This window comes from Numenius arquata, chromosome 4 (assembly GCF_964106895.1).
Source record: "Numenius arquata chromosome 4, bNumArq3.hap1.1, whole genome shotgun sequence".
In the NCBI taxonomy this organism is placed as follows: Eukaryota; Metazoa; Chordata; class Aves; order Charadriiformes; family Scolopacidae; genus Numenius; species Numenius arquata.
This window is the reverse complement of record NC_133579.1, coordinates 71,364,344-71,385,132: the sequence shown is the minus strand read 5'-3', so window position 1 is coordinate 71,385,132 and position 20,789 is coordinate 71,364,344. Positions and strand designations below refer to the sequence as shown.

The following is a 20,789-nucleotide window of genomic DNA, read 5'->3' as shown; positions in this document are numbered from 1 at the left end:
TTTAGCTGCCTTTAGCAGCAGATTTAGTCATATGCACCAACAGTGTCAGGCTGCTCATGCTGCTGCTCAAGACCGACACTCACAATTGCTCCTGCACCAGCTCACTAGAAGAAAAAGTTTTCAACAAAAATAACCAGCTTTCTGAGATATTAGGAAAATATTTTTACAAATGAGATTTCAGCAGGGTTTTCTAAGAGTTATATTCCAAAAGTTAAGATAAGCGTGCAACATACGTTAAGCATAAGCATAGTCATCAGAGGGCAAAACACTTCTGCTGTAAGCTTTGCTCGAATAAGACATCGCTACCACTTTTATAACGGTTCTTTCTTAAGCCCAGCAGCCTCCTTTTGTGTTTGAAATGGTTTACCGTGAAAATGACCAAACTTCCTCCCACTTGCATTTGTTCCCTGCATAGACTACAATTTGGCCACAACGTCTCAGCTGTAAATCCCTATCTCACAATGAACTACTCATTAGAGAAATACAGAATGCAGTGCCTGGAAAAAAAAAAAAAAAAAAAACAACCAAAACCCAACCTTCCATCTTTTCACAGACAAATCATAATAGCACAGTCTCATTATCATGCTAATGCTTTCAAGAGACTACCAGACACTAATTTTATTCTAGCATTTCCAGAGAAGCCCCTTCCCTTGCAAATTTTCTAAAAATGTAATTGTTTTAATAAGCTGTTAAATAAGAAAGATAAATTATATTGAAAGCAATATCAAAAGCACAAATACAGACTTGGACAAAAAACAGCCACATTTGAAATTAATGAGACACACAGTTTGAAGTACACCAAAAAATTTACAATTCAATCCTAGACAAGGCACCAAGCAGAAAGGGAGAAAATTAATTAATGAGTCATTAAGTATTAAGTCAAGGCTCAGTGTGGTCTCATTAGCCAAGTAGGTTAGACCTAATTAAAACTCAGTACAAGATTCACATGAAAAGCCTAAACTGTGTTGCAGACTGTCAGGGTTCAGAGTGGGTGCTGACCACTGAACCTGCACATATCTAGAGAAACTCTTTTGCTAGAAGCTTCCTGCTTTTAAACACAACAAAAAAGCGTGCCGCTGCTGTATACCCTTCAAGGTATTATACTTTCTAAAGATGCTAGGAAAAAAACCCTAAACTAATTCCTGCTTAATTTTGACAGCCATCTTCTGACTCATCACAACGTCACCTGGTGTTTCTGCTGGCTGGGCAGTGCACATGGTGTTTTCTACCCACGCTGGTGCTGGGCACGCTGTATAGAAACTCAGGGAGGGGAAGCAGGGAAGAAGCAGAGGTATCACATTCCAAACACCCTCCCTTAAGCAAACCATGTGGTTTATAAGACTTGTACCCCAAAAAAACGGCTTCCAAAGACAAAATGACCACTCCAATATCAGAAGTACCAAGCCAACAACACTGCATGATGTCCATTCTGTTTGCTTGCTTCTCTAGGCAAAGGAGGTTGCAGTAACTCAAACAAGCCAAACTTAACACTGAAGGAACCAAAAAAAGTAAAAGTCTGTACGCCTTCTATTTGGGGGAAAAACACCACCACTACCAGACAAATCTTGCTTTTTATTTTTGTCATTTATCCTCCTTCTGGCCTTCAAGACACATATGCCCAATTATGAAAAAAGTAACTGAAACACAGTTCAAATAAAACCAAGGCCTAAAATGAAACACATCTCCTCGGGATTGAGCCTACAATACTCTTAAATGATAGGAGAAAATACTAGCAGGAAAATAAAAAGCTGAAAAAGCTCACAATTAAGAGCTTCCTCTTGTTGTTTGCCTCCTTAATCCATTAGTGTCAAGGAGTCAAACATCTGTTCCTCTCCAGCAAAACTGGAATCAAGTAATACATTTTTTTAACCCATAAAATATTTGCAGAAATATTTCCATGAGCAAAAGGCATAGCTGAGTTAAATAAAGGACTTCTAATTAGCAATTAAATCAAAATTAAAATCCCTTGTCAAGCATCACAATTTGCAAACGTATTTTTTAAAAAAACTTAACTTCAAATTCAGCATAGCAGACTACCGTATTAAGAACAGGACCAGAACAAGCTATCCCTGTGTCAGCCTACATACCTTTGTCCTTCTTGAAGTCCAAAGCATCTTCCTTATCTGTCACTATTTCCTTCATGTTGATAATGCTTTGATGATTAAGCTGTCGAAGAATCTTAATCTCCCGAATAGCTGTAATTGGAAACCCTTCCTTTTCGTTATCCAGACGTACTTTCTTTAGTGCCACCATTTCCCCTAAAATAAAATTTAAATAAAAAGCATTAAGATTAGCAACCAAACTATAGGCTTTAGTTTTAAGTTAGTTAGTTTGTTTTTAAAATGCTTCCCATCTGTTACTATTTCTGAACAGACTAAATAGTTAACATTTTGATGCTTGCAAAAAACACTATGCTGAATGGAAAAAGAATTAAACATTGTTGGGAAACAATCACATGGAAAAGCAAAACTATAAATGAGAATTTTCAGCTACCCACTGTAAGGCCTGTCTTCTTCCTCCTGCATACCTTACTCACCTGTGTGTGATATTTCACACCGGGTCTATCAATAAACCCCCATATGAGAGCAATTATCAATAGCAGTTTTAGAGACAGAAGCCTATGTCTGCTCTGGATTTCATATTACCACATCACCACAGGTCATGTGGTGGGTCAGAACCACATGTCACCACAGGTCAGAACATATACAATTAACCAGAAATACTACATGGTTCAAGATATGAGGTAGACAGCTGAAGAGTTCTCAAATTCATCAGTATAATTTCCTCAAGCAGTAGTGTCACTGCCATGTTTAAAGTGAGGAGAAATTGTTTATTATTTTACTGCAGGCCGGGCTGGATGAAGCTAGACTCTGCAAAATAGCAGGAGCATGAGCTACTCGTGATGGAAGATATCTAAAGACACTCTGCCAGCTCAACCATTTTGTTCTTGGAAGTTTATCGACAGCACAGGTATCTTTGTTAGCTCTAAGAAGGACTTGCCCTACACCAGTGTATAAGACACATACACAATAGATCACGTTCCAGTAAGACACAACGCTCACTTGCTTTGAAAGCCCGTTGCACTGCTTGTTATAAGGTATCTCAAAAGCCCTAGCGCCACTCTTCATGCGGGATTTGAATCCAAAGCTAGTGGAAGGTTTGCTATAACTGCATGGACCCATTCAATACAGAGAACAACAACTTCTGCTGGAGGTTAAGAAATGACTGCCACACACAAATAACCTGAAGCTTGCCAAAGAGGCAACATGGTTATGATAGGATTAAAAACTTAAATGTGCAAAGAACAGAATCCCAGGAGATTCCCAGGAATCCCTAACAATGATTTGCAATGGTTCCCAAGATAGAAGGTAAAAAATAAAAACTATGACAGGTCAACTTAAGACCTAAAGTTTGCAGACTAAGACAAGCACAGGTGAAGAATGAAAAAGGAATTATAATTACACTGCTCATTCTTCTGCAGATGAGAAAGAAGGAACTCAGGCTGGTATGTGATCCTGTGTGTGATTCAGTTACTGTTGACGTAGAAAATTATCCAGCATTCAAAGCATACACAAATAAGCCAGAAGGGCAAGCAGTCCCACAAAGAACTACTAATTGAACATAAAACGATCAAGCAACACACAGCATGTAGGAAGAATCCATTTCAATGCATTAGCCATTTAGAAGCAGCGACAACATTCTTACGTATCATAGTGGTGACTGCTTGCTCATCAAAGCAACAGTTTAGCATGATCTTTAAAAATTATGTCACTGTTGTAAAGTCAGTTATACTGCAAGAAAAACGCCCAATATGCGACACTTGAGGGCTGCACTGCACAGAGGGAGATTCTCTTCTTCCTCCCAGCTTGTGACTTATTGGAGTATGAAGGGAAATGGCTAAATCTCATGCATAACTTCTTCACCCTTACACCGCTTTAACAACTTCATTATTCTTCGTCAACCTGTCTAGGGTGCTATTTTGTTTCCCCAGAGTATTTACCCTCTCTTCTTCACTAGCTCAATTGTACACAGAGCGTCAAAACTTGAGAAATAAGAATCAGAAATCAAGACTACTCATCTTGCTTTCAGACACAACTTCACAGACAAATCATTTTCCAAGGCAGTAAAAGATTATCTCTCATTTAGACAAACACTAGATTTAAAACTGAACAAACAAACCAACAACTAAAAACTTTCCGAACATCAGAGGACAGAATATCTCAAATTTTACTCAATATAAAAACAAAACCAAAATATCCTGTTCCCTTTTGAATTGCGGGATTACATTTACTTTTTTTGAACTTACCTGTGTCTTTATCTCTGGCTTTGTAAACTTGCCCGTAAGTGCCTTCACCAATAATACCAATGATATCAAATTTATCCACACAGCGCTTTCCCCAGTCTATTTCTTTTTCTTTCGTTTCACCGTGTCGTGGTCCACATATTCTAGAAAACAACAAGCATTTCTAAGAATCCAGCTAATATATCTAAGGATTGCCTTAACTTTGAAAAAACCCTCAATATGAAATATTTATGAGACGTTATTAGATAACTGCCTTACTACCATTAAGCGACAATAAACCATGCAGTTTGATTCAAGCCTCATTAATATTTAAAAGCCTCATTAAAAAGCAGAATTCTTTTGAAAATAATATATTTTAAAGAAACTACTGTCACTTCTACTTGCTTGACAGGCCTTAAAAAAAGAAAAAAAGCCTAATAAACCTACTTTGGTCTTCTCTTGCTGTGTAATTGAACTGCTGGTTTCTTTTCTTCGGGACTTTTGGATAAGTCAGCTCCCCCAGGCAACTCGGGTGGAAGTGGCAAGTCTGCAAGCAGATGGCGAAGCTTCTTCTCTGCTTCTTTAACTGACTTCACTGAAATATTCTCTCGCAAACTACTAAAAAAAGACATAATTTTGCTAATAAGTTGAACACAGTAGAATGATATCAACCTACATAAAGGAAAACCCATTGGTGTTATTTCTTTAAAATACATTCTAGGCTGTCGATGCATCAACATTTGAAATCTCTGCTCTTAGAATTTGCAGGCCTTTGATTTATGCTTTACAAATGGCTCACAAACAGCTCTCTGGAAGACACACAGCGAACTACCAAAATTCTACAGAAACTATGAAATGGGATCTTTCTGGTGAAAGCTGTGGTTAGATGATGCAGCAAACCTTACCAGGCCAGACTTCTTCTGCTAAAAAATCTTCTTTTCAAGCTTATGGCCTAGACTACTAAGAATATTCAGAGTTCAGGTGCTGCCAGACATCAGAAGTGTAATGGTCAAATCCATACTCTCGACTAGTTTCTCATATAAAAAAGAAGATTATCCTTAATCCAGTTCTCTATAAAGTTGATCTCCAGAGATAATGAGCTCCACGGTTACAGTAACTCTGCAGGGCACTACGAGGCAGTCCACATCACCACATTTACAGATTCCAATCTCATACATTTGCTGAAACACTCTAGATTCAACATATTTCTAGGGATCAACATGCAAATCGAGTAGGAAAAAAAAAAAATTAGATGAAAAACTAAGTGTGTTTCTGCCATGGTTTACTGATATCTGACCATTTATTAATCATCAACCATAATTAGTTAACAGATACTGACAGTCAATCTCTGCCTCGAGAAAAATCCACCAAACACACGTACAGCAACTTCTTCCTTTAACAATTACTAGGTGTAGTAATTCTAGAGTTGCTCTTCCCATTCTAACAGGGAAATTCTGAAAACACCATACTTTCTGCAGGATTTTTTTTAAACAAATTGTTCCATTTTACCTCCTAGATTTGTGCAGCTACGACATATCCAGCAATTTTAAAGCCAGGACCATCACTAAACTTTATATAATTACACAACCATTTCTCCCGTTTTCTGGAGGTTTATCTGCAACTTCTTACCTTCATAGTTTCACAGATAAAGCAGGAACTTCTGTAAATGGAAAGACCTTGCTATCTTCCATCATGGAGAATGCACATTTTCGTTCTTACGTTAATTGCAATTAGCAATTGTTATGTATTTAAATAATGCATTTCAGTGTTTTGCGTATGTCTGTGCTTCCCCATGAAAAGAGAACATTTGAATGCCTTCTACCACTCCTCAAGCTGCCACTGCCTGAAAGAAGCAACTCAAGGAAGCATATAATGCCCTCATCACAAATATAACGGCGCTATAAAGAACAAACCACCTTTGGGCAGCACACGTAATTATCATGGTAAAGAAAAAAATCTTTGATTTTCAAGTTCATATATTTGTATCTCTCTCACAACTTTGCCCCCAGACTTTCAATGTGAGTGGAAGTAAAATACATGAGAGGTTCTGAAATAGATTTTAAGAGTGGTACACGAAAAGAGCGGCAGTCAAGAGCAGTGTCTTTTTCAGGTCTGTTAAATCATGTCATTGACCACCAGAACAATTCTCCCTTTCAGCTAACCTTCATGGTGGTTTTGCAACACTGCTATTCCTTTAGGTAGTTTGTTCTTGGGTTTATCAGATCCTTACTGAACTTCACAACTGACGTGACATTAGAAACCAGCCAGTTCCGCGTAGCGTCAAGCTTTGTTGGCACAATTTCCCCACAGTAGTTCTGAGCCCAAGGTAAATACCTTTGCCCTCCTCCCCCCTAAAAAAACATTGATCATTTTTCTTTGATGTTACTTAAGCTTTATCATGGCCTGTAATCACAGCCATTCTGAAGTTTATAACAACCTATAGAAAAAACTAAGCAAAGCATAAATGATGTTTTATTACTTGTCGTTAACCTTTCTATTGCAGCTGTTTGCAAGCATTAGGCTTTCTTATTTTTCCACGAGAATGACCCAGTGCTGATAGAACCTTTCAATCGTAGTTTAACTCCTCTGCACAGTTTAGCTATACTTAAACCAGGTATTACCTTAAAAAATACCAATAATGAGAAGACTATCGCAATTAACACTGCAAAGCCAGTTATATATCTAGTTAAACTAATTACCCTAGTTTTTAGTTCAAACAGTAAATCTTGCTCTCAAATAACAGTATCAGAAATCCCATTACCTAGAGAGGATGGCTTTGTCATAAATTTAAATGCTACCGTATATTCACCACACAGATGTGGTTCTGAACAACCGGAATGACATTTGTTAGAGTGCTGAAGGGCAAGAAACAAGATTTCTCTTTTACTACTAAAAGAGCCCAAACCTGTCTAATACTTTGTTGGGTTGTATTTATTTTGCCAAGGCCTGCTGTGCATCCTGATGTTTAACATAGCATTAAATTACTAGTAAACACAAGAAAAAAAATTTGCGCCTCTAGTTGTAACTACTTTTACTAATCAAAGAAACAGTACACGCCTCTCAAAGAACAGGAGAAGACAGGCTAGTATCACAGACATGGGATATAAATAGAAGTACTTCATGAGGTTTTGAATTTTTCTTTTACACAGTTTGATTTTTTTTACTGAGATACATCACACTTAAATCAGTTATTACTTCAATCCTAAGAAATTTTGTTTTCCTTGTTGTGAGAAGTTGGTTTGCCATATGCACGAGAGGCATGGAACACTGTGAGTAAAACCAAAAGAAATTCTTCTCAATTACATCACCAAAACCATAGGAAAAATAGTAAATTGCTACTCAACAGCAAAATTTTTCAATAAAAATTACAGCATGTATTCTCTGTGAAGATTATGAAGAGACATAGTCTAAACTCAGACAATACTTGGAATATAGACATGAATTTCTTCACTCCAGACCAATTTTTACACTTCAAAAGTTAACACAAATGACAAGCCATGAACCTCATTTCTGTTATAAATAAAATAATATTGATCTGAGATAAATTATACTAAAATAATGCACAGCCATAAAAATTTGTCTTCCAAAGGAAAGAGAATCTTTACCTCAAACCCCAGCTAATTTAAGAATTTTCACATTTTGTTACTGAATTCAACTTTTCCCCAGTAGTTACGTGTTTGTACCACACTTGAAATCTTGAATGCATCCTTGCATTAGTTCCAAAGCTATTTATGTACCAGCAATTTTAAATCATCCCTTTAGTGTACTTTTTATTGAAAGATTCCTCCTAGTCTAAATATTTTTCTTTTCAAGAACCAGTTAAATAATTTTTTTAAGATCAAATTCCTTTAATTATTATGTTAAACAACTGAAGAGCAAGTACAGACTACCTAATGCATCAGCCCTACCTAGCAAATAGGACTGCATTTGTTTTCCAAAGGAAATAACAACAACAAAAGTAATAATAATAATAAAAAGGAAGAGACAACCTGAAAATGCAAATCTATGTCACAACTCACCTATCAGTTTCTTTATCTTCAGGCAGAGTGGGAGGCAAAGGCAAGGGTGGCAGTGTGGAGGTTGGTAGTGCAACAATACGATCCTTCTCCTTGGTTACTACACTTGGTGTACTCGGTTTGCTTTTCTCTTTTACAGTGACTGGCGGCTGTTTTACAACAGTTAATTTATTTTCTTTTACTGCTGTAGGTTTCTGTTTAGTAATTTTGTCTGCAATTAAATTATTTTCCCCTTTTGTTTCAGGGAGTGAGACCTTTGCTTTTGCCTTATCATTTTTCAAATTTGCGCTGCTTGTAGGAGAAGGTGTATGCTCAGTTTTTATTTTCTTCAGGTCCTTTACGTTGTTCACTTGAGGTGCACTTACAGCAGTGTCAGTGGTTCCCTTAGTAGGTGTTGAAGTATTGGAAGCTTTTGCGCTGGCTTTGGCTGCCTCAGCAGCTCTTGCTTTTTTGTTTTTGTTCAGCTCAGCAGCCAGGCTACTCTTCAAAGTCAATGTACTAGGAGAAATACTTGAATGACGACTTCTGGATCTAGACAATCTGTGTCTGCTCCGAGACCTCGAGTGTCTTGATGAATACGGACTTCTGCTTCGAGATTTTGCTGATCTCCTGTTTCAAAAAAAATAAAGATTTACCCAGTAAAAATTTAGCCTAGCTGCTTTCTCAGTGTATCTGTTTTTCTGGCAAACTACTTTTTTTAAACCAACCATTATCACCATGTTTATAGAATAAACAAAAGTCTATGAAATAGGAAAGACCATTCATAAATAAAAAAAAACTACAGAGTTCATCAATCAAGATTCTACACCCAAAAAGGTTGTGAGAAAACATTAAAGCTTTCTTAGATATAGTTTCTCCCATTAAAGAACTTCAAAATATAAGCATACCTATATGACAGCCACATTCCTTTTTCCTCACTACTTATCAGAGGTATTTTTCTCCTTTAAAGAAAAGCTGATCCTACACAACTTGTGCAAACACCTTTAGTATACACAGTATTTGAGAAAAATTCAGCTTGTTACATAATCAGAATTCAACAAAATGAAGTTAATGTAACAATGTGACAAGAAAAAAATCTAAATAAAACACTGAAGCAGTAATTGTAGCAAATTCGGTTTCACTTTCACAATTATCATTAAAATAAGTTTAAAAATACTGACTACTAAAGGCTACAATGTAACCAACTGAAAGATAACAATAAACCTTAGCTTTCCTTTTTCAGAATTTAAAACCCAAAAGTACTCAATACTTCTTATAGCTACGGATAAGTAAACATAATCCACAAACAGGCCTATGCTATGACCGCATCAGAATAAAGAAGTTAATAGATGGGTAAAAAAAAAAAATATCTAAGCCATCTACAAAATCATAGCAGGAAAACAACCTAGAATGAGGGCAGGGGGTGGGGGAATCTTACTGTGGAAAAACACCATTTAATATGAATTATTTTTCATTCAGTTTTTCAAAGGGATATCCTAATTTGCCTAGTAGTTTTCATTCAGTTCTTCGTTAAAAAAAACAAAAGGGAAAAAACCATAATTGAGACAAAGGGCATAAGAACAAGTAGCCTAATCCACTGCTACCACACAGAAACATTATGAAACAAATGAAATTAACTGTGGGAGTTTTAATCCATTTTACCATGCTAAGAATAGCAAGGGTATTCATCAGATTTACAAGTATTCTCTTGATTAAAGTTTGATGGATACCTATTTTTCCTGAGTATATCACTTGAAGGGAAAGAAAAACTATAATCGGGATTAAAGTAATGTATTCATCAGCTGGACAAAGAAAAAAGTATCAAGCAATAGCAAAAATAAGATTTCTTGGAGGTACAAGAACTTCAGAGTTCAAAATATAGCACCAGTGTATCAAGTCAAGACTGCCAAAATTTAAAGAAAAAAAGAAAAAAGCCAACTACAATCATTGGGGTCAGTACTATCCACCCATAAGTCAAATTTAATTTTAGTAACAAATTGAGTTTTAATTATTAGCATGAGAAATCACATTGCATCGTTTCAACTGAACAAATATTTAACATAGTACAACGTTTCTATTTTGTGTGCAATACTGACTAATTTCCAAATTTACACTGGTTTTCTGCATTATAAAATGTCTTCTGTCTAAAGCAATGTAAAAAATCATTGAGCTAAGTCAAGATTATGTAGATGTGATTCAAAACTGTGTAGGCACAGGCACTGTACACAATAGCACAAGCTTCAAAATTCTATAGTTAAAACTGAAATTTATCCAACTGGCCAGAGACCCTCAGACAAAAAAAGAAAGAAACAAAGGAAAATAAAATAAAATTAAAAAAAAAAAATCAAACCCCACACGAGGACAAGTCTTGGAAACTAACACAGTTCAATTCTATGCCAGGAAGCAGGCTCTATAGGATTTTCTGGCATAGCAGGATAAATAATAACATTTTTTTTTTTACACTTTAATTAAAAAAAAAAGTGGCAGAATTCTGTTCTCTGAATTTTCAAGCAAAATCTAAGGTTTTGGTTCACTTTGGTAGAGAGATATTAATGTCTATTAAAAACAAGTACAAAACCAATATTAGTCAGAAAAATTCCCTTGAAAACTCACTTCTGTTCCATTATGCAACATGCTGCTGAAGATATTTTTCTCATTACTACTTTGGAAATCTAAGTACTAGATCCCACAGAAAATTTTCAGAGGCTCGGCCAAATTGAAGAATTAGAAAGTACAAAGTTCCATAATATAGAGGTATGATGGAGTAGTAGGAAGCAAGAGGAGGGCTGAGATTATCCACACAATATATATATATACACTTCAAATTCTAGGCCAGAGCTGTCCTCACACTGTCATCTCAATTTTTGAGAGGAATTATTATCTCAAGCCGAGGTATATACTGCTACAGATCCGCACCGGCTGTAGAATCAGTATAATTATATTTCTCCAGCATCAAGCACAAGCTAATAAGCCCCATTAGTCCTAAAATGACTTCCACAAAGCATGCATCATTTGCGAGGATGTCACTGACTTGGTCCTGGAAAACATTTGCTCGCACGTCTTGTTCCTACATCAGCTATTTTAAACTTATTTATCTATAGAACACAGCCTCCATCCCAAGGACCTCATTGCAACCTGCCTTACCTGTATTATTTTTTTAACACTTAAAATAAGTGTTAAAAAGACTTTTCTTTAAAAAGACCCTAAAGGTCTCCAAATCTCAAAAAAAAGTTATGTTTCTTTCATAAGTAAAATTTCTGGATTTTGAGAGGGGGGTTAGGTTTTGGTGGGTTTTTTTGAAAGGTGCCTAATATAAAGAAATCTATGTCACAAAAAGAAATATGGACATAATTCCACAAGCACTAGAAGAGAGCCTAAAACACTGCAGCTGCTGAGACACCATGCCTGTTTCCATTCCGCTTTGGTTCAAAACAGAACAGGTTCATTTAAATCACTAATAAGGATGAAATGAGAAAATCTGTTCAAATTAGTGACTACAAATTCTCACCTGACCAGCTACCGTAACTTGGTGGGGAAGAGGCAGTTTTGAAAAGCTGAGGCAAAAATAACCTAAATCTTTATACCTTCTTCAAAACCAAACATGTGAGGAAGCCAAGCGTTGACAGTGGTTTGATGTGCATATTTTACCAACATGAGTCAAGAGAACCTGGGACGTGAACATGGATTTACGCAAGCTCAGCAAAAATCCATCATTCTCTGCCCCGGGTTTCACACCCAAATGAAAATAGCATAATTTTCTCACGTCAGAACTGCATCCATGTAGGGGCCAACAAATACACATGCACACAAATATTCCAGTTTCAGTTCCAGTACGTACTACAGCCCCTAACAAAAGATCAAAATGATAGTAGCCTAGTTATGAAATATGTTGACTTAAGTACAATTCCTGCACTGGTTTAATTTTTCCAAAAATTTTTCTTATTTAATTTCACATCAGAAAAAAAAGAAGAAAGTATGTTGCATTATGTCTGTACTAATAATAAAGTAGAACTTCCTTTGGTATCCCAAAGGCTTTTGCAATAATCACTTGCTGTCCCTTGTCCACTGAGCTAGACCCAAGAGTTACAGCAAAAACATTAACAATTTCAGCTAAAGAAACAAATGCTGAATTTTAAGTAAAAGGCAAATTTGTCAAAGCGCTACTTATTCAAGTTACAATGATAAAATCAGGTGTTTTCATAAGCTTAATTAATGATCTTTTCAAATATTCAACTATCAATTTCTTTATCAGCATTAGTTCAAAAGTTCCAAGAGAACTTTCCAGACTAGACAAAACTTATGCACAAGTTTCCATCTATAAAAATGGCACAAAACCAAAACTACGGACATTTACAAGCCTCCCCTCAGAAGAGTATTCAGGACTCTGAGAGTGGATTGTGTTATACGTAATAAAAGCAGCCAATTCACTCTTCAGAGCTAACGCTCATTTGACATGAAAAAAGAAGTCCCAGCAGCACAGAAATGGGCTCACACAATAGCCAGTGTCTGCCATTTAACAGGACATTGACATTTTACAGGGACCCTGAAAAAATACCAGGAGAGACATCCGAAATATAGAGTACTCTCTAAACCTTCCAACGGATCTCTATTCCATGCGTGTGAGCACCTGCATAGACACATCCATAAAACGCCTTATGTGACATTCACTTGCCACCAACTATCTAATCTTTAATTAGGAGTTTGTTTTTAACACGGTAAACAGGAACAAAAGAAGAGCGGCTACAACTGCACAGAACCGCGTTGGAAATGGCAAACAAATCCAACAAAACAATCCAAATCTTTTTCCCCATGCCTGCAGAGATCGGAAAGCGTACTAAGCCTAAGGGCCACATCCAAAGGTCTCAAATCAAAAGCACCAGCATCTGCTGGGAACACACATGGGGAGAGACTACAAAGAAGCCCCTGGTTCAAGTAAGTTTCTTGCGATGCTTCTTCCTATTTGCACCCAGAATTTCTGCTTCATTTACCTTTGCCACACTTAGCCATTAACAGTCTTCTACCAGCATCCTGAATTCACTTCGCACAGGTCTACATCCCTAGACAGAGAGTAATTGCCAGACTTCATGATATTCATAAAATCACTTCTGAACCATACACAGGTTTTAATATATTTTTATATATGGGGGGGGGGGGGAAGGAGAAAACTCATTTTCCTAAAAAACATATCAGTAAGACTAGCTTGCATTAAAACTAAAAAATTCTTTACATAAAGCTGCTTTCCCCCCACCCCGAGACAGCAACAAAGGAGACGAGGAGCACAACTAGATTAGCTGCAAAGGGAAATTGAACTAATTACATGATATTATGTGCAGCTACAAAATAAAACCAGAAAAAATAGCTCAAGACATTATCTACAAAACACATACGAGAAGAGGCGGATTTAAAGAAAATGGTAAGTGGAAGAAAGCACTAGTAAGGAAGTCACTCTGAAACCGAAACTCAGCACTGCTTTCCTCCTTTTTCAGATGAACAAAAAGAATGCTTTCCCCTCCCCCTGCAGCCCAAGAAATAATACTTATAAAAAATGTTGGTTTAGCTATCACAGTTTTTTTTCTTTTTAATATTTTTTTGCCTAGATTTTATAAAATTCCCCAGTATTCCGTTTTTTCTCTTCTTAATTAATACAATGTATTTATTCGCTATAAAAACCTACTTAAGATACCAAAGCGTTGTAAATTAGTTACGAGTCTCAAAAGTGTTACAGTGTTCCTCCTTCTTGCAAGGCAACATTCTATTGTACTTCACTGGCAATTACCAAACAGTACGTTTATTAATGAATTTAACAGAAAAAAAAAAAAAGTCTAGCGATATAATAGCACTTACATTCTCAAGCACAGAATGCAAGAGTTCCAAATAGCAACTTAAAAACTAAAGCGCCAAATTTTAGCACTTTAAATTTAAACCTAAATTTTACTACATTGATAGCACAGAGAAAAGAAAAATAAGCATTACACATGTCAGATTCCCAGGAAACAGGTCTTGCTCAGCTTACGTGTTTTTCCTGATATGCTATTTTTTTAACTGCTTCTGTCTTTCCCATTCCAGTTCTCCCTTTATTGGAATGCCAAAAAAAAAAAAAAAAAAAAAGCATTGCATTTTATTGCCAAATCAGAACAGTCACGTGTTATCTTCTCATGTTTATAAACTTGAAAACCTCTTTTCTTCTTAACCGCTTTAAGAGCAAGCTAAATCCAACATGCTAGTTGCTAGCTATGCATGTCACCTAAGTGCAACCAGTATTATACTGGGAATATATCAGGGCCTATGGAGCTGAACAAAGGAACTGATTTTGTCAGTAACTTTTTGACAGGACATAACACAAAGGGATTAGTGAGAATAAGGGTGGAAAAACAAGAAACCAAACAGACGGAAGGAGGTTAAAACACGCACTTGTAACCCAGCTCTTTCATTAACTACCAGCGAATGCTGCACTACTGAGTAAGCGCTGTCATCTTTCCCTGCATGGTAAGGTCAGAGTGTATTTGAAAAGGGACACCTAAATTTAATCAATCGGCTTCACTGCAGATCTTCCAAGACATTTATAATCACTCAGTAGCATAAACCACCTTGACAAAACATTCTAGTTCATAGTATAGCTCTTCCATGTTGCAGTAGCAGGCAAAAGTACAATTCATTTTTTTAAGATGTAACAGTAATAGCACTCTCACTTGATACCTTATTAATTAACTTCATTTATTTTCTCTAGCCTCTAGTTCAAGGTTATATTCTAAGCACCTCTGCAACCAACCACCTACTCAGCTGCTTTGTGTACGAAGACTGCATAACTTACCTTATCGATTCAAACCATAAATCTTTAAAAGGGTCTCCAATACATACAGCACAGTAATATTGAAAAAATCTGAACATGAGTTTTACTTGTTTCTGAAATCTGTTTTACAACCCTATGTTCTCAGAGGAGAACCCTGCCTACAAAGAAATCAACCAGCAAAAAGTCAAGTCAATTCAAACACTGTGTTCTAAACACAGTCAATTTTTTTTTTCAAATGAAGTCCCTTCCCACAATAAGGAAAGCAGCAGCGTAATGAGGAAAAGGAAAGGCGCGTCAGCATGGTTGGGCAAAAGGCAAAGTCCACTGCCAAGCAGCAAAACAAATCTTAAGAAATTCAGAATATGTACTAGAGTGAGAGCCTCCGTACGCACTGGAAAAATCAGCTATTCCAAACAGTGAAAACCTAGTTTCACATTTTAAATTGTGCAAAGTACAGTTTTACTACACAAGATTAGAAAGCTTTAGGTGAAACAATCTATTTTCACCAAACCAGAGGAAAAACCATCTGAACATCTCTCCTGCTCCTTTAAGTCCAAAAGTAGCAGAATTACTGGATTCAAAGTTATTTTTATATCACTGTATGAAACCGTATCTTCCCCATGAAGTAGGCATTTAGTAGCTGAGTGTGCATGTTACCATTTTCACTATACTTGTTTTGGGTTTTGCTCATCATCGATCCATATTTTGCAGAGCCTCACTACTACAGGCCAGCTACAGCTAGAGAATGAGATGGCTTTATAGTACCAATAAGAAAAGAAATCTTGTGCTTTTCCTGTAAGTAACATCCACGCAGACAGTAGTACTATGCTAGTAGTGCCCCACCCACTTACTTTTATATAGGCAGCTGGGTAGGTGTATCCAAATGTGGAAAAATGTGATTACTCATCTACACAGCTAACTGCATTCAATGTGTGATCACATAGCATATGACCTGACTGAAGTTATGAAAAATAGTTCTTCTCTCCCTACAATTTCATCCTAAACTAGTTTCCGCAGAGAGACTGTCTCTGATTATTTTGTCAACTATGGAGTTTTCCTCTCTCTCTCCTGCCCTCAATCTTTTTTCTCCTGATTTTTTTTTTTTTAAATCCAGTTAGCTTATCAGCATAGAAATAAATAACCTCATACTTTAAGTATTATGGAAGAACTTCCACTTTGAAAATGTGCATGTGCTACTTTAGAGCTACTATCCACAAGAAAATATAATGATAAAAACCCACCAGCAGCAATAAAGAAGTTTTGTCCAACACGTGGAAACAGCTCAAACAATCAGTTTGCTCAAAACACAGGCATTTACTGCTATTATAATGGAAAAGGCAATTAATCTACCATTCACAGAGAACTTTCCAAGCACGGAATGTATATCTGGAGTCTTTGCTTCTCTTCAGAATCCACCTCCAGGCAACATCACCGAACTACAGTAGTCAGAGTGGCTACTGCAACTCACAACCGTTAACTCACAGCAATTGTGCTGTTGCTGCAGCTTGAGAGAACCAGGGATTCAAATGAGCGAAGCTGACTTCACTTGTTTCTCTTCAACTGTTTACTAGAAGTTTCTCCCTAAGCAGCTCAGACCTAGATAAAAAAAAATCAGCACTCTCACCAGACGAGCTTTCCAAAATGTGCTAGAACCCCTTCGTTCTCATTTTCTACATACCGAAATAACTAGAAAATTTATGTAACGTTACAGAAGACACATAGGCTAAAGAATGAAAAGAACAACAACAACAAAAAAAGCTTGCAGCCTGGAATGCTCAGTCACATACAAAGTTCTTACTGTCTTGACACCATTATAGCTGGATACAAGCCCAGAATTAAGTCTTCAAATCATCCAGATGAAGACAACAGGTGCTATAAGAAGCTCTTGCCTTCATGAAACCCTAATATTCTATCAAGTCTAAGGCCACTATACCGTTATCTAAACAGTGCAGCAAAAAATTTTCAACATTGTGGCTGCAATACCCCAGAATCAGGCAAAAAAACCCCACCAATTATGACACAGTTTTGACTGGCTAAAACAGCCGTGTGAAACCCTTCCATCTTTACTTCCCCACCACTGCCCACAATACACATAATGGGTAAGAGCTACCAGCTTGCATTTCTCCACACCAGGCTAACACCATCAACAACTGAGCTTATCTTCACACTTTTGGTTTCTTTCCTGTGAAAATGACATTTTTACAGTGAATGCCACATTAGGACAGACGGACCTTGCCTTCTACATATAGCAACCTCTTCTTTTCACTTGGCCATTCCAAACCCTCTCCAGTAAACCTGACAATCTGCATTTGTTAACATTTATCTGTATGCAGTTAAAGATGGGATGCAGATTACAGTTTAAACTGGAGGAAGGGAGGTGTGAAGTCACAAAGCTAACTCCTGGAAACAGATCTGCAGCTCAAGGAAGATTTATACACCACAGAGACAATCCAAAAATCAGGAGATTTAAACTCTCACACTTCAAATTACAGGCCCACTACCAACAGGAAAAAAAGAAACACACCACTCCTACAAAACTTTGTTCTCTAACTGTCCCCTATGAAGATATCCTGTGCCTTCTACTACAGCCCTATTATCAGCCAGTGCATAAGACAGGATCCTAAACCGGACTGTCAATGTGACTAATACAGCTATTCTTAAGTGCAAACCTAGCTTGTCATTATTAGCTTGCTTATTCCAGGATATAAGCATCTAAAGGAAAGAATCTGATTCCTAGAGTGCTAAAGTCAAAGTATGCACATAGTATTTCCACTATTCTATTACTCAAATCATCTCAAAAGAGTATCCTTAACAACTTGTAACAGGCTCTCATGGAACAATAACGACGACTACGTGCTGTTTTGCAGAGCACTCACAGTGTTTTCTGCTTGACACATCCTATTGTTTACAAAACTATTCCATACAACTGTACCTTAAAACAATCCCTACTTTTTTCCCAAAGTCGTCTTTGTTCTATCCCTCCGAACAACACAGGACACAGTTCTGTTACTCTGCTCTTTAAACAGCATTTGACGCACCCCCAGGACAGCAGACCTTCCAACCAACCACTGAAACCCAGGAACGGCTTCAGCGTCCTCACTGGATGCACAGCGGGGCACCCCAAATGGTAACCGATGCAAAGGGCTCATTAAAAACATCAGAGAACAGTTCTCAAGACAACCCACCAGGTAATGCCTTGTCAACAAAATTCTTGCCAGTGGACTGGCCAACCACCCGATACATTTAAAATTGAAGTCCAGATGTAAATTAAAGTAAGCCTATAAACAACGAGGCAATGGTAAGATTCCAATATGGAAAATAAAAATCTTCAGTTATAAATACATACTAAGTAAATACTTCAAATTCCCGGCGGTTTTGCTGCCGGTTTAAGTACTCTGAAGAGGTTTAATTCTGCAACGCTCTTTGTGTCTGATCAGAGAGATGATACAGCCCACGTTTCCTCTCCATATAGAATCCAAAAAGTCATAGCAATGCTGACCTTTACATTCTGAGTTCCCACCAACTGATAGTAAGAAAATTATTTGCAAGCACACATCAAATATATACATGTATATAACCTTACTGGGAAAAGAGCTTACATAAGTTTTTGTAGGCTGTGTAAAGCCTGCAAGACAATTTAACAAAACTTGACATTGGCTCCTTTTCCTAGCAAAACAGAAATGCTAAGTCTTTCTGTGGACCTCTAAAAAGAACAAGAAACACTTGTAACACAAATTGGCTGTCAGCTTGTTTGCTCTTTAGATTAGGGGGAATTAAACCGAACACAAACATATTTAACACACGTCCTTTTATAAGGGGGAACGGGGTACATAAAAATGTACCTGAGTATCTCTGCACTTTGTAAGCAAAGATTTAAAAATCAAAACTGATCCTTCAGAAAATCTGTCCTCTGAGAAACATCTTCATTCAATCGAATCTCATCTGAAAATGTTCTCATGCCCTTTAATATTTTAAAAGCGTTTTTCCAGCTAGGTGGTCTCCCATGGAGCGAAACTAGCCGCAGAAGGGTTACATGCACCCGCATCTCCCTTTCTCCCAGAGACAGGACAGGAAGATCTTTGTGTGTCCCACTCCCCTTCCCCCCACCCCAGCTTTCTGGCAGCAAGAGGGAGAACTTTTGTTGCTAGACGCAAGCCTCTCTGGCCTGCCCTCCAGCCCAGACCCAGCCGCGACTCCCCCCTCCTCCACACACCAAGCCCCATCCCCATCCCTCCCTCCTCCCCCGGGGGCCCAGACTCACCGGATAACGGGGCTGTAGGGGCTCCGCGACCGGCGCCAGCTGCTGTAGGGGCTGGGCGACACATCCCCGCCGCGCTCGTAGGAGCTGTGCCGGCTGTAGCTGGGGGAGCGGCGGCGGCTGTAGGGGCTGAGGGGCGAGCGGCCGCCCACCGGGCTGAGCGACTTGCGGCTCCGCTGGCTCTGCGAGGAGCGGTGCAGCGGGGGGCTGTCATCCCGGCCGGGGCTGGGGGACGAGCGCTGCCGCCGGTAGGCCTTGGGCTCGGGTTTGTCGTCTCGGTAGGCCTTCGGCGGGTCCTTGTAAGCCGAGGGCGGCTCCTTGGCCGCTTTAGTCCGGCTCCGGTGCGCTTTGCTCTCCCGCTCTTTCCTGCCGCTGCCGGGCGAGGCGAGGGAGCCCTTCCTGCGGCCGTCGCTGCCGCCGCCGCTGCTGCTCTTGAGTCCCTCCCGGTCCTGGCCCCCAGTGTGATTGTGGCGGCTGCGGGACTTGGAGGAGGACGAGGAGGCCTCGGCTCCCCCGCGGCCCGCCGACGCCCCCTCCTGCTGCGCCTTCTCCTCCCCCCGCCGGCGGTGTTCCCGGTGCCGCTCCTTGGAGCGGCCGCTGCTGCCGCGGTGCTCCCGGCGGGACCGGCCGCTCCGTTCCGCCTCGCCCCTTTGGCGCTGGGTCCCGCCGCCGCCACCGCCCGAGGAGGAGGCCGGGCTCGCCCCGCCGCTGCCCGCGCCGCCGCCGGCTGCACCGCCGCCGCCCACCAGCCCTTCGGACTGGGAGCTCACGTCGTCGTACTCCTCCACCAGCGTGCTCAGCCCCCCGCTACCACGCCGCTTCTCCGCCTCCTGGGTCCCGCCGCCGCCGCCGCCGCGGCCCCGCCGCCGCTTGTGCCGGGAGCCCGAGCGCCGCTTGCCCCGCGGCCGCTTCCGCTCCCCCCCGTCCCCGCAGCAGGAGGAGGCGCCGGTGGCCGCCAGGAAGAGCAGGGACTGCGGCGGCAGCGGCGGCTGCAGGAGCGGGGGCTGCAGGAGGGGCGGCTGCAGGAGCGGGAAGAGCAGCGGGTGAGGGGCCGGCGGCGGGGGGGGAGGCTGCGGCTGGGCCGCAAAGCGCTTCCGTCTCCGGTGATGCAGCCGCTTCTTGTCGGCCGCCGCCTCCACCGCCGAGCTGCTGCTGCCGCCGCCGCCGCTCCCCCAGCCCCGGCTTCCCCCGCTCCCGCCGGCCGCCGCGTCCGAGGTGCTCGGCATCGAGCTCACTCACGGCCGAGGACGAGGACGCGGCCTAGAGAATCCGCCGCCGCCGCCACCCTCAGGGCGCTGCCGGCGCCATGGAGACCCGGCACCGCGCAGACACACAGGGACACCCGACGGCCGGCACCGGGGCCTCGCTCGCTCCCTCGCTCGCCGGCCGGCCGCCGGGGCCCTGCCCGCCTCGCAGCCCGCCCTGCCGCGCCGCCTCACATGGGGCCGCCCCGCCACATAAAGG

General features: G+C 40.1%; 1 protein-coding gene across 2 annotated transcripts in view; it reads right to left on the bottom strand.

Annotated features, from left to right (window-relative positions):
• CDK13 (cyclin dependent kinase 13) overlaps window positions 1–20,551 on the bottom strand; it is a 44,806-nt gene extending 24,255 nt beyond the window's left edge. The window contains exons 1-5 of one of the 2 annotated variants that reach the window (XM_074146892.1): window positions 19,329–20,551; window positions 8,302–8,907; window positions 4,730–4,900; window positions 4,307–4,446; window positions 2,088–2,258 (exon numbers count right to left, since the gene is read on the bottom strand). In XM_074146892.1, coding sequence (XP_074002993.1) covers window positions 2,088–2,258; window positions 4,307–4,446; window positions 4,730–4,900; window positions 8,302–8,907; window positions 19,329–20,551 — 2,311 coding nt within the window. The remainder of the gene's footprint in view (window positions 1–2,087; window positions 2,259–4,306; window positions 4,447–4,729; window positions 4,901–8,301; window positions 8,908–19,328) is intronic. The other variant, XM_074146893.1, reaches the window with a different exon arrangement.
• Between the last annotated feature and the right edge of the window lie 238 nt (window positions 20,552–20,789).